The 25,929-nt window shown below is 34.5% G+C and overlaps 4 protein-coding genes across 9 annotated transcripts; 2 read left to right on the forward strand and 2 right to left on the reverse strand.

Annotated features, from left to right (window-relative positions):
- The first annotated feature begins 577 nt into the window (after window positions 1-577).
- LOC140882584 (B-box zinc finger protein 20-like) lies at window positions 578-1,632 on the forward strand. The gene is made up of 3 exons (XM_073288666.1): window positions 578-861; window positions 988-1,375; window positions 1,451-1,632. The coding sequence occupies exons 1-3, from the start codon at window positions 673-675 to the stop codon at window positions 1,456-1,458; spliced, it is 585 nt and encodes a 194-aa protein (XP_073144767.1). The 5' UTR covers window positions 578-672; the 3' UTR covers window positions 1,459-1,632.
- On the reverse strand, window positions 1,234-6,854 carry LOC140882585 (mitochondrial import inner membrane translocase subunit TIM14-1-like). Of its 2 annotated transcripts, XR_012150244.1 has the most exons (4): window positions 6,656-6,854; window positions 5,021-5,199; window positions 2,411-2,684; window positions 1,234-1,373 (listed from the first exon to the last, which is right to left on the reverse strand). XR_012150244.1 is itself a non-coding variant. In XM_073288667.1 (3 exons), the coding sequence occupies exons 1-3, from the start codon at window positions 6,656-6,658 to the stop codon at window positions 2,528-2,530; spliced, it is 339 nt and encodes a 112-aa protein (XP_073144768.1). In that variant the 5' UTR covers window positions 6,659-6,854; the 3' UTR covers window positions 2,166-2,527. The 2 variants fall into 2 exon arrangements, 1 of the variants encoding a protein (XP_073144768.1); XM_073288667.1 differs by lacking the exon at window positions 1,234-1,373 and having other exon boundaries at window positions 2,166-2,684.
- A 1,078-nt stretch (window positions 6,855-7,932) lies between these two features.
- On the reverse strand, window positions 7,933-21,023 carry LOC140879652 (kinesin-like protein KIN-7D, mitochondrial). 5 transcript variants are annotated; one of them, XR_012149480.1, is made up of 25 exons: window positions 20,346-21,023; window positions 20,121-20,218; window positions 19,781-19,870; window positions 19,458-19,510; window positions 18,808-18,873; window positions 18,617-18,670; window positions 18,286-18,345; window positions 17,519-17,597; window positions 17,228-17,295; window positions 14,906-14,962; window positions 14,679-14,783; window positions 14,315-14,419; window positions 13,903-14,010; window positions 13,684-13,815; window positions 13,392-13,574; window positions 12,803-13,027; window positions 12,205-12,345; window positions 11,320-11,439; window positions 11,184-11,234; window positions 10,861-10,908; window positions 10,583-10,729; window positions 9,479-10,261; window positions 9,328-9,362; window positions 8,910-9,020; window positions 7,933-8,218 (listed from the first exon to the last, which is right to left on the reverse strand). XR_012149480.1 is itself a non-coding variant. In XM_073283465.1 (25 exons), the coding sequence occupies exons 1-24, from the start codon at window positions 20,702-20,704 to the stop codon at window positions 8,938-8,940; spliced, it is 3,345 nt and encodes a 1,114-aa protein (XP_073139566.1). In that variant the 5' UTR covers window positions 20,705-21,023; the 3' UTR covers window positions 7,933-8,218; window positions 8,910-8,937. The 5 variants fall into 5 exon arrangements, 3 of the variants coding, with proteins under 3 accessions (XP_073139566.1, XP_073139565.1, XP_073139567.1); XR_012149479.1 differs by having other exon boundaries at window positions 9,467-10,261; XM_073283465.1 differs by having other exon boundaries at window positions 9,233-9,362.
- A 1,160-nt stretch (window positions 21,024-22,183) lies between these two features.
- Window positions 22,184-25,466, forward strand: LOC140882704 (D-ribulose kinase). The gene is made up of 9 exons (XM_073288860.1): window positions 22,184-22,280; window positions 22,610-22,845; window positions 22,970-23,109; window positions 23,209-23,461; window positions 23,565-23,697; window positions 23,851-23,939; window positions 24,166-24,443; window positions 24,936-25,005; window positions 25,110-25,466. Exons 1-9 carry the CDS (start codon window positions 22,214-22,216, stop codon window positions 25,308-25,310), a joined length of 1,467 nt encoding a protein of 488 aa, XP_073144961.1. The 5' UTR covers window positions 22,184-22,213; the 3' UTR covers window positions 25,311-25,466.
- The last annotated feature ends 463 nt before the right edge of the window (window positions 25,467-25,929 follow it).

Below are 25,929 nucleotides of genomic sequence, written 5' to 3' on the forward strand. Positions count from 1 at the left end.
TTAATTTATTTTTTTTCTTCAAGAAGAAAGAAATTCAACGAACAATTTTGATATGCTGCTCACCTAGTGCATGTGTCCACTTCTATGCTTACTATTGAGATGAAACTCAACTATTTGACCTACAATTCATCACATCCAATAGATGAGTGTCATGTCGATCAATAAAAATGTTAAAAAAATTAATATAAATCAATAATACAAGCGCAATCACTGATTATTTTATCCAATAATACAAATGAAAAGCTCAATTATTTGATCTGTTCAAGTCCCCATCTCGAAACATAAAACTATGTCGGCGTGAAGCCACCGAGAATCCCATTAATATATGCCATGCTTCCGAAATATAGTTGGTCGATCGATATTAATCAATAAAATAAAATAAAATAAAATAAAGCAAATAGGATCGACTCAATCTATATTTTAATAAAATAAAATAAATAGGATCGACTCTATCTCTATTTAATTTTAAAAAAATATATCCTACAACGCTCGCCATACCCAATAAATAAAGCCAAAAAACCGATGTGATGACATAATTAATGTACTCACATGCACAAACAAATTGTCAAATCCCATTCGATTTTCACCACAAATTCTCTAATTTAATTTATTCAGTTACATGCACGAGTGTGAGATATTTGCAATAAATAAACTCATTATAACAGTAAAAGAATGAAAATCCAGTGTGACGAATGTGGGAGAGAAGCATATGTTTTCTGCACTGCGGATGAGGCAGCCCTTTGTAGCAACTGCGACGCTCAAGTTCATAATGCCAACAAGCTCGCCGCCAAGCACCACCGCTTCGCCCTTCAACGCAACCACCGCGAGTTCAAAGAGTTTCCGCTCTGCGACGTCTGTCAGGTTATATATCACCAAAGTTTTTGTACATGAACATGTGATATGACAATCTAACATGCATATATATATATATATATATGCATATTTTACGAGATTTTTATGCATACTGTTGTGTTGTATTACATATAGGGAAAGAGAGCATTGCTGTTTTGTAAAGAAGACAGGGCTTTGCTTTGCAAAGAGTGTGACCTTCCCATACACAGAGCCAACCAACACACCAGAACACATAGCAGATTTCTTCTCACCCGCGGACTCGAGATTTCGGCTGCTGGTTTTGAATCTGATCAAACTGCCACATGCACCAGCAATGATACAGATTTGAGGTTGGATTTGATTTCGAATCCAAATTGTTCAGAATCAATATCGAGTGATCACAGGTGTGTAAACGAATCGAGCCAGCCGGTTAGCCAGCGGGGTTCGGCTTCAACTAGTAGCATACCAGAGTATCTGATGGAGACTTCACCTGGTTGGCATTTTGAAGATTTGCTGGATGGCACAGCTTCTCCTTCTGGTTACTGTAATATATTTTTATTTTAATTTTGTTATGATATTTATATCGCTGATATATTAAGATGGAAATTTAATTTTGCAGATATGTGATCAAATGTGAGAGACTACATACAGAAGAACAGGGAAGCAAAATTTCATGATTGTGTGGACCAGATATATCGTTGAGTTTAGACGGCATGACTCATGAATGTTTATCTAATAGGATAGATATCTTAGTAGAATATGTTACATGTATTCTGTGAGACGGGTCGATCTGATCCATATTTTCAATGAAAAATAATATTTTTAACATAAAAATAAAACATTTTCCATGAATAGAGTTTGAGATATATCTCACAAAATTGATTCATTAGACAACCCAAATAATGTAATTTTTAAAGATATATAAATTTTTTATTTTAAAATTTTTTGATAGAAAAATAAACCAGACACCAATGTCATCATAATTAGTATAAAATACGAAATTAAAATAATTAAGCCAAATAATTTATTTATGTTAAAAAATATATATTAATAAATGTTGATTTATAGACGATATTAAATATGTCATTGTCTAAAATTATATATATTTTGAAACAAAAACGATTTTCATTATTCCACATGAATAGTGTTGATAGGCCAGCCGTATTTTCATAATTTCTTACTTTTCCTAGTTTTATTTCAACTTTCCTCTTTTCTGAATAGTTGGTATGCGCAAACGAGGAACCCAATAAATTTTGTAGATTCAAGTCCATTGATTTTGGAGTTGAATCTCAAAATAAATCAAAACAAAAAATGAACAAAAATGAAACTTTACATGTGATTTTTCAACTTCCTAGATCGCCACTATCTTACTAATGAAACTCATATCTTTTAGAGTGGACCTCTTTGTTGAATATGAACGATTCATGTCTCGATCAACTTGCAAAAAATCAAGGTTATTTATATCAGCAGTCAAATGACTTTGTCAAGGAAAAAAAAGGAAGAAGAAGTGATTTTCCACAAATAATCTACATTTACATCATATTGAGGAATCACACACAGCAAGGGCCCAAAAGCTTACACGATTATTTTGTAGAGGAACAAACTTGAATGGTTCATCCAGAGGAGATTTCTCGGTTTTGGGCCGTGTCTCATGCTTATTTTCAGCTGTCAAAAGTTCACCAAATCACCATCGGAGTTAAAATGCGGAATCACTGCTTTTCGCCTTCCCAAGTAGTATTTCTTTAGCTTCGTTTATTTTAGAAGCGAGGTAATGGCTACCACCTGCATCAGGATGGTTTGCTACCATCACTCGCCTGTGTGCTTCCTTTATCTTATCGGGTGGGGTGCTTTCCCTGATCAAGGTAAATCCAATCATTTGATGCACTGACACATGATAAACACAACATAATTTCCAGGTTTCAAGAAATTTGGGAGGTGTATTCAATCCAGAGTTTTAATGACTTTCAGTGACTTTTTAAAATGATAGACTTTTGTGAAGTTTATGAATTATTATTGACTTTTATAGAATCTCACGGATTTACAAACAGGTTTTCATGAATTCTTTGTAGACTTTTGCAAGACTTTTATAGAGATTTGTAAACTTTTCATACAATTACATGAATTTGTATCTTTAATATATTTTATTATTATTATTATTTTTTTAAAATAATAATTATTTGACATAAATAATTAATTTATTTGAAATATTTTTTTAATTTATTGATGAAATGGATTTCATTTATTTTAAATGTATATATATATATATATAATATATATTAATGTAACAAAATTATAAACTAAAAAACTTTGCGATTGTGTAAAGTTATTTTTTTAAAAAAAACATATGATAAATTATAAATTATTTTATCAATTATATCATAAAAATTTATTTGTCAATTTTTATTTTTTATCATGTCTGTTATCCGCTATTCAAATATTTGAATTAAATCATATTATAATTTTTTGAATCATATATTATTATCATTAAATATTAAAATTATTGTTATAAGTCATAAATTAAAAAGAACAAAATATTTCGAAAATTTCAAATTTTTAAATAATATTTTTTATTTTGATTTTAGGAAAAGAACGAATATATATATATATATATATATATATATATATATATATATATTAATTCATTTTGAATATGAGAGAATGTGAGATAGAGAGGAGTGAGATAGTGAGGAGTGAGGAAATATGAAAAAAAGATGAAAATTATAAGTTTAGATATATTTATATATATATATATATATATATATATATATATATATATATTTGAATATGAGAGAATGTGAGATAGAGAGGAGTGAGATAGTGAGGAGTGAGGAAATATGAAAAAAAGATGAAAATTATAAGTTTAGATATATTTATATATATATATATATATATATATATATTAATTCATTTTGAATATGAGAGAATGTGAGATAGAGAGGAGTGAGATAGTGAGGAAATATGAAAAAAAGATGAAAATTATAAGTTTAGAAATCCATCCAAATCTTTGGGTTAGACCAAAGACTTTTTTTTACAAAATATAGTTGTATCTTAAGCATTAATATTTGTATGTCCATGATTTTCATGGAGTTATTAAAAGTTCATTGACATTTTGAATAACACTAGACTTTTGTAGAGTTTTTAAAAGTCAAGGTTGAATACCACTTGACTTTTAAAAATCTAAAAAAGTCTATTTTGAATACCACTAGACTTTTATAGAGTATATGAAAGTCATGATTGAATACCACTATACTTCTAAAATCCATAAAAGTCATTAATTTTCCAGATTGAATACACCCTCTTTGGATTGGGCTATACTAACAGAAAAATAATACAGCAGTTTCATATCAATGAAGCAAATGTTAAACACGGCAAAAAACACTCGAGCATCCATGGTCAAAAGATTCAAACATCATTGCATTTATAGGGTTTTGTTGATAACCAAGTATCGATTTGAAAAGCGGAGGAGACATGAACTTAGCATCCAATTTTATGAGATTACAGAAATTCAGAATTCGTAACAGCCTTAGATTATATAGGTGAGCAATTTTTGAAATTTAGAAACAAGAAAGGGAGGAACAAAATCTTGAAACTTCACAAGAAATCGAGCCATTAAATTCCGAGCTTCGTTTGAGTTGATCTGGTCAATTTGTGCCTGAATTTCAAATTATGTGTCCATAAATTGATTCGTAAATCTTATCAAGAATCAGGCATGTTTGTCTATCATTATACATGAATTGGCTCTGGCCAAATGCAATTAACTCGAAAGATCTTTATAAATTGTACATCAAATTTTCCAGCCTCACACTTGGATTAAGATGATCCAAAGTTCAAACTTCTGATTTCGGGATCGAAACTGGAATTTGTGAATCGCGTTGTTCCATCTTGGTTTCAGTGCCATTGTATCTCGTGACTTGAATATTTGATCTTATTAATGATTATTTTCTCTCAAAAAAAAAAAAAAAAAGATGATCCAAAGTTCAAACTCATGTCTCTCTGCACACATGCTTGTGCACTTTGTTTTTTTGAATAATTATAAGAATTTTCAATATATCCAATGTTTTATGACGACAACAGTAACATACATTTTAAGAAATCTGCCCCCTCAAAAGGAAACATAGACTAAGGAATCAAACAAAGCACGATTAACAATACCATTAACATATGTTGCGTCAAGAAGGTTTAAACTCACCTTACACCAAGAATTAGAGCCGCCTCCCTCCTAGTCATTTTAGGCTGGAAACCACCTTCATAAAATTTACGAATTCTAGCAGTAGGTGGTCTTGCTTTAAATGCCTGCCAGGCCTGAATGCCATATCTACCAGCATAAGCAGCAGCAGCAATCGCAAGTCCTGCAATTAAAGGAGTAGTCTGTTGCAAATTTCAGGTTTGAATTTCCCAGCAATAGAAATTAAAAAACCATCAGCAAATAACTCAGGAAGCAACAATCACTATAAGTAGCAATTAGTAATGAATGAGGTCATTATGACTTATGAGCAGTGTTCTAAATGACGGTCGAGGCGGCCGCCTAGGAGGTAGGTGGCCCTCGACCGCCACGCCTTGGCATGAGGCGGCCTTTTCAGGCGGCCCAGCTGTCCTGCGAGCGAGGAGGCGGTGGCGGGCGCTCGGGCGGGTGAGGCGGGTGAGGCGGCCAAGGCGGTCAACACATTTTTAAATTCAGTCAAAAGTCCAGAGTTAACTAATTTTAAAATACTAGTCAAAAGTCAATAAATTTTAAAAACCTAGTCAAAGTCTACCCATTTTAAAACCCTAGCTATTGACTTATTTCAAAAACACTAGTTACTTTGGTTTTGTTTTTCATTTTTGCACCTTGTATAGATGGTATTATATTTATGAAGCTTTTTTTATGCATAAAAATTATTTAATTACACATCTTACATAAAAAAATATGACTATTTTTTATTACATTGCATGACTATATATAATTATCAATAGAAAATGCTTAAAAAAAATTCAACCGCCTATGCGCCGCCCTAGGCAGCTGAGGCGGTAGGCGGTTACGGACCGCACCGCCACCGCCTCCCGCCATTTACAACACTGCTTATGAGAGATGAAAACAACACTTCAGTTCAAACTGCTTCACGTATTCCTGGCTTAATCATCTTGGTCATGACATCCGAAAAAATGGCAAAGATACAGAGTTCATAATTTTAGGGCCCATTTGTTTGCCTTCGTTAAAGATTCAAAACATGGTTTTGATTGGAAGAAATAGTGATTCAAAAGTCTACCAATATTTAACCTTTTTCAGGACTCCAATTGAGAACTAATTATTAAACACCATGGCATTAGTCCACTCCCTGCCTTATTATACTCACGTTTAACTCAAACCTTTACTGAAATTCCAACTGATGCAATACTTTCAACTGAATCGGGTTTATACAAGAGACATAATACTGCTACAAAGTTGCCGATGCATATCATATTCAAAGGTCATTTATGAAATTTGGATTTTTTTTTAAAAAAATAAAATTCGAGAACTGACTTGTCACATGAAAACCAGTATAGATTAATTGGCATTCCCGCTGATCAACAAACGACTCAGACAATTAGGTGAATATCCAAAATACACAATTTGGAAGACAAAATAAGAAAATTCCGACAAAAAATCACGATAACCCGAGAGAAAATAGGTAAACGATAATCGTCAAGTCGCCACTTTTAGCATCAGCAAAACCAAGTAATTAAGAAAAAAAACGAAAATAAATCAATGAACACTGAAAACCAATTCACACATTCATCCGAGTGACACTCGTGTATTGAATAACAAGCGTAATGCACCATGAACGAAAGGGGTGCAAGCACTCACCATTACCGGTTTAGGCTCCGATAAAGGACAATTAACCTCGTGAATTATCTAGATAATCCCTTTATATACTCAACAGTCTCGGACACTGTTCTTCGCTCTTCAAGAATTAGGGTTTGTGATCGAAAAAAATAAAGCGGAGACCACCACCATTCCAGTCGAGTCTCGTTCCGTATAGAAAATGAACAGCTGAAAGTGGAAAATTAATCGCGTGACACGCACGTGAAATTGCATTCAACCAATGTTAAATATTTTTTTTCAATAATTATTTATATTTATATTATATAAATATAAAAAGATATAAAGAATATATCGATATTAAAAATTTTCCAGATATTAATTTGATTATACGAGATAAATAATTAAATAGTTGATTGATGTCAATATAAATAATCAATACACAAAATTGTAATAAAACATTTGAGCAAAGCTTAGAAAACTTATAGAACGATGTAAATGAATTTTTTTTTTTTTTTTTGGAAAGATAATCGCGTATAGCATTTATTAAAAGAGATTATTCAATGGATACAAAATTAATCAACCAAAAAGAAAATTCTCCGTTCACCCAACAAAAAGTATAGGAAAAGAACTAAAAATTCAATTGATAACCAGAAATAGTTTTTATTAAAAATTCAATTGATAACTTTAAAAAGAACTAAAACTTGAGAAGTCTACGGGAAATAAATGTTAGTTTTTATTTTATTTAAAGAGTGTAACTTATGCCTTCGTAATTTGGTAATCAGTTCAATTTAACAATTTGTTGGCCTATTTAGCCTATCCAAGAAATTAACGCACATTGAAATAGCAAGTATATTGGAATATGTTTGGATCGAACAATTATTTTAATAAAAAAGACATTTTCGTGTTTTGACTAGAAATCGATTCTCAACCAAAAACAATTTCCAATAAAATAATTTTGAAACTACGAATTTCGTATCCACAGACCACAGAGGCATATATATAAAAAAAAAATCATCTTCCAGAGATTCCATTACTTCCTCTCCATCCTTCCATTTTCTCGGTATCGTTTGATGTTAAAAATACGATAACAACATAAAGATAAATAAAAAATAAAAAAAATTGACGGATCTCTTTGCCCCAAATCTTCCTAGGGGGGGTTAACGTATCATCCCGACATGATTATTTGTCTCAAGCCAATGATTGGAAATTCTTCTCGAATAATTTAACAAAGATCAGTGTATTAGCAAATCCAATTTTCAGTTCATAAGCAGTAAATACAGAGCTAAAATGTAACTTCCAAGACGACAGAAGGAAAGAAAGAGAATCTTATGGATTATATTTATAAATATAACCGACGATATAACATAAATGATAAATTGTAGCTGGACTGGACATTATTGGCCGGTGGCCCTCTGCTCCTCGCAGGCATAGGAACATTTTACATTAAGTGATTTTTACACAAGGTTAAGAGTACTATTTAGCTTCCTAACCCCTCGCAAGGCAATGGTATAGCAGACTCGTTTTTTGAGGGAGAAATAAAAAGAAATGCACAAGAGGTGTATACGTTCCAATGAATTACATACAGTATGAACAATGGTCGATTCCCTGCAAGACAGAGGAAGAGAAGGAAATTATAACTGGCATCACACTGTGGTTTCTTTAATTAATTTTTGTTTTTTTCCAAAGCAGATCTTATACACAAAACCTACAGGTTTGTTATCTGTCACACAGCCCGTTTATGGGGAACCAAACATGTTGGCAGTGTATACATATGCCGGTGAATTTCAAATCAATATAACAATGGATATGCTTCCTACGTCGTAAAAGGTATAGACAGGGTTTCTATATATTCTAAATTTTCTTTCTAAATTTCTCTCATTCCAATCCAATTCTTTGACTTTCCCTTCCCTTCAATCCCCATTCTCATAAATTCTACATTTTCCAAATTGATGCATTTGAGGGAGGAAAATCAAAATGTTCCTAACAATTAAATACAGTTTTATAATTATTATTACAATTGCCCACAACGGTGAACAAAACAACGGCTATGCAGAAAAAATTTAATAAATGAGAACTATCCGGTTTATCTGACCGATTCTAATAAATCCGCTAAATGAATAGGTGAAACATTACAGTTTGTTAGACAGAGTTTGTTAAGGAAAAGCTGAGAAGAACTTGGCTGGATTTGCTATATTTATGAGAATCCCGTGCCAAAATTTGTTATGCTTTTAAAGAAAACCAAAATGCTTCTATTGCCATATATGAAATCATTTGATATAGAATTTTTAATCTTTACCTTTTCTTTCAAGGTTCACTTCGAAATGTCAGGTGAAAGCAAAAATCCTATCTACAATCTTTGTTCGGCAAATTGGACATTCGGAGCATGCAAGAGAGCAAGATTCACATACTGCAATAAAACATCAAAATGTAAGTCAATCAGCTGCCCCAATCATGAGCGTTAAGAGGGGCCGAAAATACGAAGCGATTCAAGCGAACAAGACCAATCAACATCCCTCGTGTGATTGCAAATTTTAAATGTAAAATGTAAACATTCCCGGCCCATCAGCCCTTTCATCAAACTTCAAGCGTAAATTCAGAAGGCTAAACCAGTAAGCTTACAGCAAAAATGACGACAAGGAAGAAGCATTGCAGCTGCAGGTGTTTCAAAACAAATTTTACATACATGAGAATTTCCATCTCCATTTTCAGTGTACCTTAGTTGATTCTCCTTTATCTCCAGCATTCGAGCCTGAAAGAATTCCGGGAAACATGGTCAGGTTTCAAATAGAGAATGGAGTTGAGAATCCATGTAACATGAAACCACATATCTTAAAAAAGTAGGGACGCATTTACTTTCAGGCGCACCACAAGAGGCTCATCTTTGGTAGCAGTAGAAGCTGACATTGAAACATCCGAAGCATCTCTATCTTCCAGGATTTGTTCCCTCCACTCAACATCAGCAGCTTTTGGTTCTCTAATTTGATCCTTTTCCTCATTATGTTTATCTTCCAGGAATTGATCTCTCCACTCAACATCAGCAGCTTTTGGTTCACTAATTCGATCTGTACCCTCATTCTGTGGGTGAGTAATCTTAAGCTCTTGCATCGTATTTCCCTCTTTTTTTAACTGAGCAACAAGAACCCACATATTTGCCAGATCATTTTCGAGGGAGGCCTCCCTCTTCTTTGCCTCTTCAATCTTGCTCCTGTACTCATCTTCCAAAATTTCTTTCTCGGACAAGGCACCCTCGAGAGCAGCCTCCCGTTGTTTCCTAGCTTGCAAATCCAATTTCAGAACATCCAGATCAAGATTCCAAGATTCAAAGTCACCGCTAACAGTTGTAGAAACATCACTTGCTCGGTCAGAAAGTCGACCACGGCGACCGGTCCTTTGGACATCAATGTTCTTGCGGTTACCACCTCTAGAGTTCAACTCACGAGCAGCTTGTAAATCTTTTTCTAGTTTGGCATTGTGTACCGACATCCTAGTAACTTCACCAGCTAAATTCTTTAGTTCAACTGCAGCAGCAGCTGCTAATTCTTTGGCATAAGATGCTTCCTCCGAAAGTTTCAGATTTTGCACTCGTAATCCACTATTCTCCTCTAGAATCTGTACATGTTCAAGTTTTAATTTCTCGTTTTCAATTTCCTGCGTAGAGCAAAAACAATGTTGACTTAAATACCCCAAAACTCATCCTTCTCATAAATTTAATTATAATATGGAAATCAATGATATCACACAGTATAAAGGAATCAAATCATGTGTTCTTATATCATCAAAAACATTTTGGTTACTAGCATATAGACCTGTCACTTAACATTCTAGGGCAACCACTGTACTCCTATCAATTAAAAAGTACACCATAGTTCATAGCTGTACCAACTGAATCAGTCGTGTCAGACTAATAACAAAACCCCAGATGAACAACACAACAAAATCAGTATTATAACCAGAAGTTGAAAATCGTACCTGAGATTGCATTTTCTTTCTCAACTCATCAGGAAATTCATCAGAGACACACTGCTCAGAAGCTGATGGCACCTTGTCGCTACTGACTGATGCTAGTTGCTGCTCCAGGTGGGCAAATTTCTCAAGCAGTTCCTTGTTTTCAACACACTGCAATAACAAAAGAATCAACTGCTTTTAATCAAATGTGAAATAATCAAATGTAGATAGATAGCTGATCACATATTGTACAAACATAAGTTAACATTATCCTTCAAAATAACTTGGAGGATTTAAATAACCTTGTTTTGCAGCTGTTCTTGTAGTACACGGTTGTCCGCAGACTTAATCTGCATTATAAAACTACAGGGATTAACAAAATCGAATCTGTTTATGTGAATATTGAATAATGAAAATTTCTAACAAATATAAGATATACTACACCCTTTATCCTGTTTAGAATGTCTAAATTTGATATTCAAAATTCCACTTTTTTAAACTCATAAATAATCACTCCGTGGGAGTCAGGGAGCATTTGATTTGGACAAAGGAAGTATTATATAGCAAATTCATGAAACAAGTCATAGGCAACGAAAATAATCAAGAGGCAAGAAAAAAGCGAAACCTCAAGCTCAAACCCCTTCTCACTGCTCTGAGCCATCAATTTCATGACCGTCTGTTACAAGAGAGGAATACCTTTTTCCCGTGAGTTAATCAGAAAATAGTAGCATGTGTTTCTTAAAAAAAAAAAAAAAATTGACCTGCTGCATTTCAACCATAGAGGCATTAGCAACTGAAGCTTCCCCACTCTCAACTATTCTCTGTTCTAAAACACGCATCTGCTTTTGTTTTTCTTGGATTTCATGCTCCAGGTTCTGAATCTGTCCGTCAAAATACAGGGCATTTAAGTGAATTTAAAATCAGCACATGACCTTACCAAAAATTTATGTGGCTCATAATACAAGACAATGAGAACTCAACACTCATATAAGCACAGACTAACACCATTTAATGATTCTCCAGATAGAACTACTTTTCATACTAATCAACACAAACTGAAAATTTCTATACAACAGCACATCTTGAGATGTAGTTTAAATGCTATCATTCTTGTGTGTGTACCCTACATTATCCCAGAATTACAGTACTTGAGATCAAATAAAACTTTAGTCTTTAGTTGAGAAGATGAAAAGATGTAATGTTAGAGATTTATATGGAAAAGTATCATAACTTGTTTAATATAAATAAAGACATGGGGGTAATAAAAACTAAGAACTGATCTTCGACAATTGGATGAAGATTACAGGATGCGGTCTCTGTAGAAATGCAATGCAGAAGCATAATGGATGAGAAAACTATCAGACACGCTCTTGTCAAAAGTCAACTCAAGTATTTTGATAATAGCACAGAGTAACAATACAGAAAAGAGAGAGAGATTCATGAATCCCATCAACAAAGAGCAGGGACAAGATTAGAAATTGGATAGATAAAGAGGCTAATGTGCACAATAGATTTTACCTTTTGATATTCGGGACAGGGAGGTCATAAATAAATATAAAGAAAAATAATTAAAATAGTAATATAGAACACCTGTCCTTGTAACCTAGGATTTACCACAAATTTTCAAAAAGGGTATGGTAGAATACCTGAGTTTTTGACCCTTCTGGATCATTCACAGACTGCTCCAGCAGACGTTTTAGGGTACTGGAGCCAAATGCAATCTCCCCAGCAAGCATCTTAACTTGCTCCACTAGGAGATCAATTTGATCTGACATCATCTCCCTATCCTGCAAGCAACACAAAACATAAAAAGTTATCTAGATCCATCTCAACAAAGAGTGTTAAAGACCAGAAAACAAACGCACTTTAAAAACAACACATAGATGTCAGAACAAAAAGTAATCAGCTTCAACAGAAAACAAAAGATCGCTAAAACACAATCATGCAGATAAATAACAGCATCACCTTCAGTATGATAAAAGATCAGAGGATGATGTATAAAGAAGACTAATTAGTGCTTGACAGCTAATTTAAATGTAATGGTACACATTTATCCACACATAGATGCAAAAGAGATCATATTTGAAGTTTTTTGGACAATGCATGAAACGGAAAATTATGAAAATCAAATACTCTATCAGCTCTACAACTTTCGGGTGCAAATGAGAACGTGATCTACATTAAAGTCTAAACAACATTTCAATAAAAATATAATTTTTTTGCGGAGAAGAAGTTGCAACATACTATAGGCAGCTTTGACACGCAGGAAGAACCACTGATAAGTTCACCCGCAAGAGTCGTTTCGGATATTGTACTGCCAGCTTGGGATATATCATCATTCCACTTGCTGGATGATCTTCTATGTTTAAATTCATTAATGTCTGATAGTAAAGCTAAATCAGAAGATAAGAGATTCTTTTTATTCTCCCCATCAAGCATTAAAGATCCATCATGAATAACATCCAACTTCTGCTCGACAAAACAACAGTAAGATAGTGAACAAAAAATGGAAGTTGTTTTTTGTCTACTTAACGTAACAGATACAACGAATATAGTATTTAAGTGCCACAGAGAATAAATGGTGTACAAAGAATTTAACACAACCAATTCAGGAAAACCTAGAGATAATTAACAATAGTAGATAAATTAAAGCTCATTCTTTCAACATTATACGCAAAATCAGTAAGATAAGAATAAAGTCAATCCAAATCCATTACTTTGAAGCACATTCAAGGTAATGAAACAATGATCTGGATTTGAACTTTGCGAAGATAGGTCAAAGTGTAGATTGAAAATGGGAGAATAAATAGATAAATCAGAGTTAGCAACTCACATCATCCTCGGAAGTAGAACGACTCCTCTGGTGAGAAGGCGCGTCACTTGTATACCCTGGTATATTATTTTTTGAGGAAACAAGAATTAACTTTGTCAGCCTTTGAATTCTGCTCAATAGAGCAGCCTTCGCATCTTCTTCCTCCTCCAATCTTGATTGCATTTTTACTTGCCCTTCTTCCAACTATATAATAAAAGATTTCTCATAAACAACTATATTAGCTCTCAGTACCATTATCTCGGATTCTCCAATTTCCCTGTCTTTATCAAGATACCATAAGACACATACATACCCGCTGTCTTAAGGTTAAAACTTCTTCATGGTTGATACCGGCAACACCTCCCCTCTTTAGTTGATCTAGTTCTTCTTTGAGAGAAGATATTTCTCGTTGATACTTCTTAATCAAAGATTTCTCGTCAATTATCTGAAACATTCAAATAAACACAACCATTTGAGTCTACTACTGAACAAGAATCAAACTCTGAACTCTAAATTAAATATATTGACACACCTTATTTTGTGCCGCATGGATTTCGACACGTTTTGCCCTGCTAGCAAATTTTAATGTATTGTGTGTTTCCTCCATATTACTTGACGCAGGAGTTACTGTACATATAAGCTGAAGAAACAGACAACCATATAAGTTGGGGAATACCATTCAGATATATGTATTTTCTAACAGTAATTCTCAATCATGGGATTGCGAACTACACCAATGGACAAAAAGAAACTACAGGGAAGTGGGAACAGAAAATGAATGTCAAATGACAAAAGACTAAGAAGTGTGCTGTAGAGGAAACCAATTTTTTTAAAAAGTGATAACCAGATCATCCTCGTATGCATGCAAACCACTATTTATAATACACATTTTTGTTTTTTGAAAAATTAACTTTGCATCCAAAAGTTGGTTTTTTCATGCTCACCGAAACATGTCCATGGCCACTTAGTGAAGATTGTAGAAGGCGGGTAAGCTTTGAATCCCGGTAAGGAACATGTGATGACTTCCCTTCACTTAGTTTTCCAATGACCTTCGCATCACATACAATATCAGGAAAAGAATCAAGAAAAAGAATCACTTAGACTGATACAAAAATCCAAAAAAGAGATCTCATGCTCAGTCCAATGGTTAAAAGAGTGTCGGTCTGACTCAATATGTTTCAGGTGATTGTACAACCAAGGCTATAAACTTGAATCATGAAAAAGACTACGCATCAAATAAAGAAAAGGATGTGGGATGAATAACAACAAAATGTAAAGGAAGTGACCACACAGAAATCTACTACGCACTGTTCCAAGAGTTAGCAGACTTTTATTAATGTATGATCCCTCCTTTCTCCTTAGCCCAGTTGTTTCAGCTTTAGAGCTTTCAGAACCCGCCAAATCAATCAAGTTCTGAACACAGAAGCAGAAGACTGTGAAATTTATTATGATAAAGTGCTGGAGTATATAATTATTATTGATAATTGTTTATAATTGCAAGTATTTCCCAATCGAAATTATTCAGGTAAGCGTACCAATTGTGAGAAAATTACTCCATCATATTCATCCCCGTGTACACTACTCTCAATCATCTGTAACCAAAAGAAATGATAGCCACTGAGGATTTCCCACATAAAACAGAATAAGAAAATAACGTGTAGAGGTAATAACAACAGAAAATGGAAGAAGGGCAACAATGCCCTAGGCAACAGAATAGGAGAGATAACATGTTAATGTTGGTAGATAAATAAAGAGGTAGACAGATGAAATAAAAGCTCAAAAAGTAAGTCACACACATGCAGAAACACATTCTGAAGAAAACAGCTCATTGAGGAAACACCACAACTTCGTAAATGATACAATAGACTAAAAACATAGTTCCTACTCCAGGTGTTGTTGATGCAATGTTAATGCCGACAACTCCCAACAGTTCAGCGAACTGTCCACCTTCATTATTTCAGTGGAAAGAGGACCAGGAAGACACCATATCGTTTACGTTCATAGACAAGAGCATGAGCACTTTACTACTCATATATGCAAATCTACATTTAGCTTTCAAAGCATTTTCCAACAAAACAACATGTTAATTCCAAATTCTTCTTCTCTCATTACATGAAGTATAATGCATGAATAAGTTCATCAGATTAATTTACAAGACGTTGGCATATATAGAGATAAATTTTCGAAGTGTACTCAATCTCTACTTAAATCAGAGGCCAAGCCTCACTGGTCATTCAATTTGGACATCTCGTGCTTTAAAGAGATATTTAAAGTATATTTTAAATAAAGAAAGGAAAGTAGACAACAACTGATGCATATGCAGAATAACAATGTGGTTACGTTATTGATAACCCATATTTTGTAATTCGCATGCCAATTCCAGTTTTTTATAAAATGACTTGAATAACCTTGGATGCTGCTGCTTAATTTTTAAGACAAATATTTATATTTCAAATCTCACTCACTTTGCATAGACATACACAAATTGTTGTAATTAATGCATGCCCTTTCAATTACAAAGAGCTTTGGATCAAAGGGAGTTTTTGATTATCGAATAATATATTAAAAATAGAAATATTTCTGGCATTTGTTGTTTCTTTCTGCCTGTTATATCGAATTATATAATTGGTTTTGGTTGGAAAAAAAAGATCAAATATTGAAGTGTTGAAGAGGAAGGAAAGGTTGTCTGAACGGCTTCGTAACAGTGTTTAGTTAATTAATTGTAAGAAACTAAATTATTATTATTAGAAACAGTGTAAGAAACTCAAATACGAATTCAGTTGTCTGAAACTAAGCAGTTCAAGTGCACTGTTTAGTGAAGACTGTATGCTTTTTAGTATTAATATTTCACTCAGATACAAGTAATTTCCTCATTCAGCTTTTCTCGGTAGAAGTTGGTATGAAGTTTTGACTGTGTATTTAAGCCATCTTATTTTCATTTTTAGTGTCCTAAATAAATCATATATTAGAATAAATTACTCGCCGTTTCATAGTTTTCCCATTTATCCCGTTGGTCATTGGATAAGAACTAAAGACAACTCACTTGGTAAAGTATTTTGGGAAATAACTAATAACCTGCATTAGTAACAAAAATGGCATTTACCATGAAAAAATTGAACTCTAAAATGCCACTTTAAGTAAGGGAGAGGCAGTAATTATCAGTAGTATGATGCATGGTTAATCCGAAAATGGCCACAAATCATGTCAGACGTGGTATGGTGGTGGATACAATTACATGAAGTATCTAAAAAATTGAATTAAAAATATATTTTTGTATTGTATCTGATACGGTTAAAGAAGGATCTTGACCATGTTAGATATGTTTGGGACTTCTTGCAGTTCTGAAGGAATGCAACATGGTCCATTTTGCAATTCCCAGGGATACAGTAGGGGCCATTTTGTGTCTCTTAAACACAAATTTTGAAAATATAATTTGGAGTTATTGGTAAAGACAAATTGCACTTCTTACATTATATCATGTAACATAATTTGTGCTTATTAAATTGATGTTTATAAAGAATCTTCGAATTTTAATGTGTTGTAACACAATTTTTAAAATTTTAATAATTGATGTATTCATGATTTATTGTTTTTTATTTGTTATAAAACAGTCGTATCCATTTCTATAACATCCAAAATTTGAAGATTATCGTATCTTGTAGGGAGGTCAAGTTATTGGTGAGTAGAACATAAATAAAACTGCAGCATTGTTATTGGTGAGTGGAGCATAACTAACAATTCTCCAAGGAATACTGGCACTTTTTCACTGGGAGCAAGAGAAACAAAACCTAGTTTATTCACTTGAAAGGAGGTCAAGTGGGGCTCAACTAAATAATGTACCAAAAGTACATGCATACCAATGTAAAAATGGTATGACTCCGGCTGCTGAACAAGTTAAAATTGTTTGATCCAACATGTCGATGCTCTGCCATTAAATTAGAAAATTGAAGTTAAAGAAAGATGATTGACAACCTTAATGAATATATTAGCCTATGCATGCAAAAGTAAAAGTGGAAAAAACTCCAGCATTCTATCCCTTACCATTAACTCAGAAAATTAAACTAAAAGCACACTAATTAAATCTCTAAAGTAACCCTATACCTAGGGCCATATATCCAAAAACAGAAAAGAAAATGGATGACAATTACCTTCTCCAGCAGCAATAAATGAAAGTGCATGTCCAGGGGATAAAACAACTTCTTCTTTTATCCCTTCGACATAAGTTCCCTGAGCACATGAATCAAGGGAGAGTCAAATGAAAATAATGCGCAGAGCAACTTAGAGCAGACTAATAATGGCATTGACTATCAGATAAATATTAATCCAACGAGTATGAGCTTAAGTATTAGATAAACATTAATCCAACGAGTATGAGCTTAAAAACCTAACTGATCCAACAAATCTGCGAGAGCTAAAAATTAAGCAATGTTACTTAAACTCACGTGATAAATCGGCTTGATTTTTTTTACGGAAGATTTATAATTGAGTAATGCTACAAGTACAACGAAATTTTTACAACAATTTTTACAAGATACAAAATTCAATACAAAAATTTAATTTATCAAATCTCATGATACATTGAATGCAAAATATCATGATATAATATCAAAATATCACGATATAATAACAAAATATCACGATATAATTGTTGTAAATATCGTTGTAAGATATATTGGTTGTACCTTTAGTATTATCCTTTATAATTAGATTCACCGGACATCATATTATGAATATGCAGTTAGTGTATAGAAAGGCAGCTGAGGTAAGGCAAATATGGAAATACCCAAAACATTCATCCATAATCATTCGAAAAGGAATATCCAAAACTAGTTGCAATTAGCAAATTACACAAAAGATATTAATAATTAATAATTAATAACAACATAAAAGCAGAAGAAATTTGGTATATAAAAACCTGTGCATCTTCTCTAACACGTAAATTTTGGCCAGTTGGGTCCAACAAGTCATTGATCACCTGAAAACAGTGAGATGAGAAAAGCACGGTCCGACAGGCCTTCAGATATACAATAACACTTCTATACTAGAAGATACTAAGTCGTAGATGCTATTCAAAAATTTGTAAGGGGTATTTCACAAAGAAGGAAAGCTAAACTGCAACAATACTAATCAATAGGGTCAGGAAAAAGGTGCTCATAATGATCTTCATTGCATGAATTCATAAAATAATTCCGAATGCTTGAGAGTTATGCATTGGAAAGGGTACTATTACACGTTACAATACTAACCTCATTGTAGATCTCTAGATATGATACACGAAGTAAAAATTCACGGCCTGGAGTCTGAAGGACAATGGATCAATCATCAATACATTATATAAATTGACGAACATAATATTATGCATACTGGTGCAATGGTGCATTAAGATGCAATGAATAGAATTGAAGTAGGAGACTAATAAAGATTCAACTGAACTTACATCTTGAATAATGCTGAAGACATCTTTTATGGCCAACGGTATGATTCCAGGAGAACTTTGATCTCCCTAGTAAGACAAGTGTTGCAGAACCATGAACTCAATGACAATCATTGAGGTATATGAAAGTTACAATTTCAATAGAGAGCGCCAAAGGAACCAGCAAATGGGGCCAAAAAAAAAAAGGATTTCAATGTTTGCCAACAACTTAAAAATGTGAAAGTATATGAACATCTCATCTGCACGGCCACAATGAAGTTTTTTGCTTTTGGAGTTTGATGTCCCAAAGGCAATCATATTCACACTATATTTATCCATGAGTTCATCGTATTCACCAATGTTATCCTGTGTCCGTTATGTAACCACCAAACTTAAACTCCAGGCATACATAATCATATCCTAAGTGTCTATAAGTGGGATATGGTCGATACCATTTCGTATGAAAACAAAGGAACCACCATCAGCTATAGGAAAGGTATATTAAATAACAGCACGATGACAAAAGGGAAGTGAATTCTAATTCAAATTTCCTTCCAACTGCCGTTTCCATGAGTAGTTTGTGCCTTGTGGTTAAGTTGGTCCTGAAGTTATCCGAACTATGTGCTGCAACAGAATTTGAACAAGTATGCATCACCATGGTGGATATCACTTACATGCATAGTGTGTGTCTTTCCACTACTTGTAACACCATAAGCAAATACTGTTCCTGTAAGACAGCGAATCAGTGTTAGTTTGCAGAAACTTGTGACTAGTGTTGTCATCCACCTAAGCCATAAAGGTCAACAATGTGAAAGTCTAGGGTGCTTTTATTACATATAATCCATCGCTAACTGTCACCACCATGCAGCCTACGTTGTGGATTAGCATCACTTGACAACATGGTTATACATTTATTCAACATAGTCCGCAAGTACATCAGAAGCAGTTCATATCACAAATAAATGATGTAAAAGTAAAAATAGCCAGTTTAGCATACCATTTACACCTTCCATTGCAGCCTTAACAACAGGTCGAGCAGCTACGTCATACACTTCTGGAGTGCTTGCGTCAGATCTAAATACCCTATCTGTTATAGCAAATCAAACAAATAATATGTCAAATTCCCTAGTCAAGTAAATAAGACGCCAAAATCATAATTCTGGCAGCATGGTACGCCATTCATTAGTGTATATTTATTTCAACTCCCCATAAAGTATTCATAGTTATAGTGCCAAAATCTAAAATTAACCACACATAAGAAGATTGAATGCGAGTTAAGAGTACATATATTCTCGGTTAAAACAGAAACAAGTATGAAATAGGCAAGGAGGTCAAACCAAATCCATAGGCGTTCGTCGGATTATATTCATTCCGCACAATCTTGTCACCGCCTGCATACCACGCTATCTCATCACCTCGTTGGTATTCTCTATCACTGCCATCATAGAATGCAAGTAATATGAATTAATCCTGCCAATTTTTCCCACCAGCCGCAGCTTCCTCCATATTGCAAAATTCGAAATCTAATAAATCCAGTGAGATCTACAATTTTCCAAACTCACCTCAAAGGTCGAAATCGTATAGTAACTAGTATGCTATCCCCTGATCTCGATGTCGTCTCGAGTGGCTCCCCAATCAGCTGCTCGTCCATCAAAGGAAAACCAACAGGAGATCGATCACTATACCTTCGGGAACGATCTCCTCCGATTCCGCCAGGTGTCATTGATCTGGAACCATACGCGCCGCCTCCTGCTCCGTTACCCGAACCGCCATAAAACGAAGTCGCGGAGGAAGAGCAAGACCGCTGCATCAAGCGACCGTTCACAAATGAAGACGAAGAAGAAGTCGAAGAGTACGAGCTCGAAGGCTTCACAAGATGGAATGGTGATCTGCTCCTCCCCCTGGAAGATGAAGCCGCCATTGCTGGAATTCAGTGCTCAAATCAACAACGCCACTTTGAGAAAATTCGTTGCGTGTGTATCGGTGAAGCGTGTGCAGTGTCAGAAATCACATGGCGTGAACAACATTGCTCGATTTTCAATCGATTGCCTTTTTCAGCAGAATTATAGTGTGAAGAAGAAGCTTCTCAGTAGAGAAGCAATCATATATACATACGGTTGAGTTTGTATGTATTCACACACACACGTATATATATGAGTGTGGAAAATGGCGGTAGAGAGAGAATGCTTCGTTTCTTCTTCTTTGAGACAAAAGAAGAGTAGCAGAATGAGTGTAGAAGACTGAGGAGCATGGACTGGTTAGATTTTTCTAATTTCTCTATTTATTCTTTCTTTCTTTCTTTCTTTCTTCTTTTTTTTTTTTTTTTTGAAATTCTTTCGTATAGAATATAAAATATATTTTATTAAAATTTAAAAGTGGTAGCTGCTTATTTAATTATATTATATTATATTATATTAATTGAAGAAAATACAATAGTTGGTGACATGAGTTGTGGCTTATGTTTCAAAGTTGTTTTTGTTTAAACTTTTCTTGAAGTTGATGTGATAACTTATTATTATTATAAAATGTTTCGGATTTAGTCTCCATATATTATAGTTTGTTTGATGCCAAAAAGCTTTGGTTAACCAATCCAAAGGAACAAGTATACGACCAATTATATTCTAATCTGATATAAATGAAATAGTTCCAGGGGCGACCTATTCGTATTCCTAAATTCCTGAACACTATGATTTATTATTTAATGTAACGGTTGGGAAAAGATGAAGGAGTAATTACTAATTATGAATTACATATTGAGATGTTGGGAGAGAGGGGAAGTTTTCTTTTAACTAACCCAAACCTAAAAGGATGATGACATTAAATATGGTCGAAAAGGGAAACACGATATTTAAAGTTGCGTTTGTGGGGACGACCTCACCAGCTTCATGCAAAGCTGTCTTATGTTAGGTCCAAATTTCATTTAGATTTGGGAAAATAAAGTTTGTTTTTTTTCTGGGTTTTGATTGATTTTCATTTTGCTGATTTTTTTATTTATATATTATGTTTATTTGCTTCAAAGAATCTTAGGCCAAATTCAACTAACCATGTGCTTTTAGGCCTCATTTGTGGGGACAACTCGAGTGGTTTCATATTGTGTTATATTAAAGTGTGATTGTGTTATAAAAAGTGTGATTTTAGTCCTGGAATATTTGTTCTTTTGTGAAATGTGAAATTTGGTCGCTGCACAGAGTCACGGACGAATAAAGGCCTAATTAGATCTTGCGAACACGATTTCGAGCCACTGAAAAAATTAGGATTCCATATGGCCCAAATAAAGGCCCAATTACCCAGCCTACCAACAAATTCCCGTTACTCCTAAGAAATTAAAGTTGCTAATTTGGAAATGCGCTTTTAGCTTAAAACCCGGGAGACAGAACTATGAAATGCCGCTAAAATCTCACTTGATCACCAGTCTAGTTGGGTGGAAGAAATGGTGGCCTCACTTCACAATCCTTCGTGTTCGTTGCTTATCCATCTGCCCAAATCTCAGAAATTCAGTAATTTTGCTCTCCGTCTGATATAAATTTATTTAAATTTAAGGTTGAGTTCTAATTAAATGGAGCATAACTTCTGTAGGGGAAATTGATCGTAGAAACTTCTTGCTAAGTCTTCTTATTGTGTTGTTAATAGTTGGCTGTTTGTGCACCCTCTAAGTCCAAATCGACTTTGAATATTGATGCTGTATTTTTTAGTAATTTGAGAAAAATGGAGCAGCTGCTCTAATCTCTATGTTGTTTAGTGTCCATTGAATCTGGCAAAGAACAAGGGATCAAAGGAGACACAAAACCATTTGTAAATGGTGATTTATTTTCAATCCACGTGACAGGGAATAATTATCCAAGAACTTTAACTTCAAAAATGTTGGGATTCAACGTATTTAAGAAGCTAGAATCAAGAACTGCTAGTGTGAGGGCTAGTAAGGACATGATGGACGCTGAAGTTAAGGATGAGGGGAAACTCTATCTTGGAATGGACTTCGGGACGTCCGGTGCTCGGTATGCTCTGATTGACAAGGATGGAAACATACAAGCCGAAGGCAAGAGGGATTACCCCTTGTATATGGTAATTCTTGGGCCATTACTGCACTAATTTAAGCTTCGTATTCCTGTTGGCATTTTAGTTGCAGTTTTTGGTCTGCTTCTTTTATAAGATGCATGCATAAGCTTGTAAATGTGTTCTTAGAAAGAGTGAAGAAGCCGTAGATTGGGTGAAATCTTGGAGAACTACCCTTTTTGCCCTCTTGGAAGATATCCCAGTTAGTCTTCGTGCAGCTGTTGCGTCCATTTCCGTGGATGGTACTTCTGCAACAACTCTCATTGTTGATAGGTTGAATTTTTTATCAAAAAACTTTCACGAGAATTTTCTTCCTTATTTTGTTGCTACTCTAGTTTCAGCTTTTTACCCAATTTTTTTTTATCCATGTAGCACAACAGGTGAACCCTTGTGTAGACCATTCCTCTACAATGAGAGTTGTCCCGAGGCTTTGCCATTGGTGAAGGCCATCGCTCCTGTTAACCACACAGTATGTTCTGGTTCTTCAACATTGTGCAAACTTGTGTATTGGTGGAATTCTTTTAAGTCAGCAAAACAATCAGCAATGTTGTTGCATCAAGCAGACTGGTTGTTGTGGCTTCTTCATGGCAGACTCGGAGTTTCTGATTACAACAATGCTTTGAAGGTCGGATTTTTCCGAGTAAAGGGCACGGCCACTTATTTTTTAACCTTTTCCGCATACCATTAAAAATAGTAATCTGCAAATGATTCTTTAAGTACTTTGACAGGTGGGTTATGATCCAGAAACAGAGTCATATCCCCCTTGGCTTCTCGCTCAGCCATATTCTTGTGTTTTACCTATTGTTCAGTCACCCGGATCCACCATTGGTTCTATGAAAGAGATCATCAGAACACAACTTGGTATGTTTTAGATCATAGAATATGTTGCCTTAACTTGAAAATCCTGTGACGTTCATTGGATATTGTCGGATAATTTTCCCTCTGGATATTTCCTTGGAAGTTCCCCTGCATTTGGACCAAAATTTAACGTAGAAACATTTAATTTGTCTGTAGGTTTCCCAAAGGATTGTGTTATTTGCACTGGAACCACAGATAGTATTGCAGCCTTTATTGCAGCGAGAGCTGGCCAACCTGGACAAGCTGTGAGAATCTTGCTACCTCGTTTTCGTATGAATTTGCCGCATGGGCAGCTATTTTTATTATTTGTCAGGGACGATTTGTTGCTCCTGTCTTTCCTATGTTTAGTTTTGGGCTATCCTTATTTTAATTAGCTAAATAATTGTTTTAATTATTATACTTGTGACTCCCCCTCTCTGATATATGCTTTTCCATGATTACTTATGGAAACTGTTGCTTCTACATGATCAGGTCACATCTTTGGGTTCAACACTTGCTATAAAATTATTGAGCACCCAAAGAGTAGAAGATGCACGTTTTGGGGTGTATAGTCATCGCCTCGATGATAAATGGCTCGTTGGAGGAGCTTCCAACACAGGCGGTGCTGTCCTCCGACAATTTTTTACAGATGAACAGCTGAAGAAACTGAGCGAGCAGATAAATTCTGCTGAAGCCTCTCCTCTTGACTATTACCCTCTCCAAGATATTGGGGAAAGATTTCCAGTAGCGGACCCTGAAATGGAACCCAGGTAAGAGCTAAGAACTCGTTCTGTTCTCTATAAGAGCAATAACAAGCGTCATTGTGAAAATCTTGCCCCCTTATTAGCCGAAATTCCTTGTGTAAATAAAAATGGCCCGATGTTTTTTAAATAAATTGGTTCACTACAAGAATGACCGAATGAGGCTTCATAAGTTGAGTGACTTGGGGATGGAACAAAAACAAAAGAATACTCAACCATCTTCTGAAAAGAAATGCAGTTATTTCGAAACAGCTACTACTAAACTAAATACAATGTGTTGACTGTTGAAACTTGAAATGGCAATGAAGAATTCGGAATATGCTTTTATTCATCCTTTCATGCATCAATACTATTCTTTTTCTGCTCGTGGTTTTGCAAATGTCATAGGTTCAATGCGGAGGAATATAAATCACGTTTTATGTTTATCATGTGGGTTCTATCAGTCATTTACCTCAAAACTGCTATCTTAGAAGCTACTCTGTGTTAAATTATGATAATCAGATTGCATCCTCGCCCGGCAAGTGACGTCGAGTACTTGCATGGCATTCTTGAGTCCATCGCCCGAATTGAGGTGAAGAAGCCACCCTTTTCTTTCTGCCTTTACAGTTAGCCTTTTTCCTTGGTTATTATTATGGAAGAGAACTTCACCATGTAAATGCCTTGCATTTAATTTAGGCCAAGGGCTACAACTTACTGAAGGAATTAGGTGCAACCCCAGTTGAAGAAGTGTTCACTGCGGGCGGCGGGTCCAAAAACGAGAAGTGGATCGCTATACGAGAGAGGGTGCTTGGTCTGCCAGTGCGAAGTGCACTTCAAACAGAAGCTGCCTATGGAGCTGCATTATTAGCCCTGAAAGGCGCTGATAGCCCACCCTAGCCAGGGGCAATGTATAATTTTGTATAAAGTCATTGAATGTAAGACTCTCCTCCTCCTGTGCTGTTCTAGAATGAGAGACAGGGAAATGGTAAGCACGGTGCATCTTGATTCACTATATTTCACATTGGGATCCACTAACTAATGGAATATGGTCTATTTCCTGCTTTAATTTGAAACAAATTCTGAATTATATAATTTATTTTTCGAATATTTGTTCGTAAATAATTTTTTTCTTTTCATGAATAACAAATCTTATACATTGTTGCACATGTACGTATATCAATCAATTCGGAAATAAATACTCACATCATTGATAAATTTATCGAATTATTTTTTTTACGGAAAATTAAACTTGTGATATTATTTAATATATATTAAGAGCAATCAATCCATTACAAGATTAAGCATAAGCAACTTTACGAGCAATCGTCTTTTACCAATTGTTGTTTATTTTATAGTACTATATTACTGAAAAAAGATAGCGGACTAAAACTGAAATTTAAAAATATAAAAAATCGAAATCTCAAAATGACAAACATACAGAACTAAAAAAACAATTTTTCCTTAATTCCAGGTCTGTTAATATTGCGAATCAATGTTTACTTGATAATTTTTTATT

This window comes from Henckelia pumila, chromosome 2 (assembly GCF_033568475.1).
Source record: "Henckelia pumila isolate YLH828 chromosome 2, ASM3356847v2, whole genome shotgun sequence".
In the NCBI taxonomy this organism is placed as follows: domain Eukaryota; kingdom Viridiplantae; phylum Streptophyta; class Magnoliopsida; order Lamiales; family Gesneriaceae; genus Henckelia; species Henckelia pumila.

Coding starts and splice junctions, on each gene's coding strand:
- LOC140882704 (XM_073288860.1), top strand. CDS start 22,214: ATGGTGGCCTCACTTCACAATCCTTCGTGTTCGTTGCTTATCCATCTG. Junction 23,940..24,165: donor CTGGCCAACCTGGACAAGCT/GTGAGAATCTTG, acceptor CTACATGATCAG/GTCACATCTTTGGGTTCAAC. Junction 25,006..25,109: donor AGTCCATCGCCCGAATTGAG/GTGAAGAAGCCA, acceptor CATTTAATTTAG/GCCAAGGGCTACAACTTACT.
- LOC140882584 (XM_073288666.1), top strand. CDS start 673: ATGAAAATCCAGTGTGACGAATGTGGGAGAGAAGCATATGTTTTCTGC. Junction 862..987: donor CGCTCTGCGACGTCTGTCAG/GTTATATATCAC, acceptor TATTACATATAG/GGAAAGAGAGCATTGCTGTT.
- LOC140882585 (XM_073288667.1), bottom strand. Junction 2,685..5,020: donor GCTCTAATTCTTGGTGTAAG/GTGAGTTTAAAC, acceptor TACCTTGATCAG/GGAAAGCACCCCACCCGATA.
- LOC140879652 (XM_073283464.1), bottom strand. CDS start 20,704: ATGGCGGCTTCATCTTCCAGGGGGAGGAGCAGATCACCATTCCATCTT. Junction 14,784..14,905: donor GAGTAATTTTCTCACAATTG/GTACGCTTACCT, acceptor TTCTGTGTTCAG/AACTTGATTGATTTGGCGGG. Junction 13,575..13,683: donor TTTTAACCTTAAGACAGCGG/GTATGTATGTGT, acceptor TTTATTATATAG/TTGGAAGAAGGGCAAGTAAA.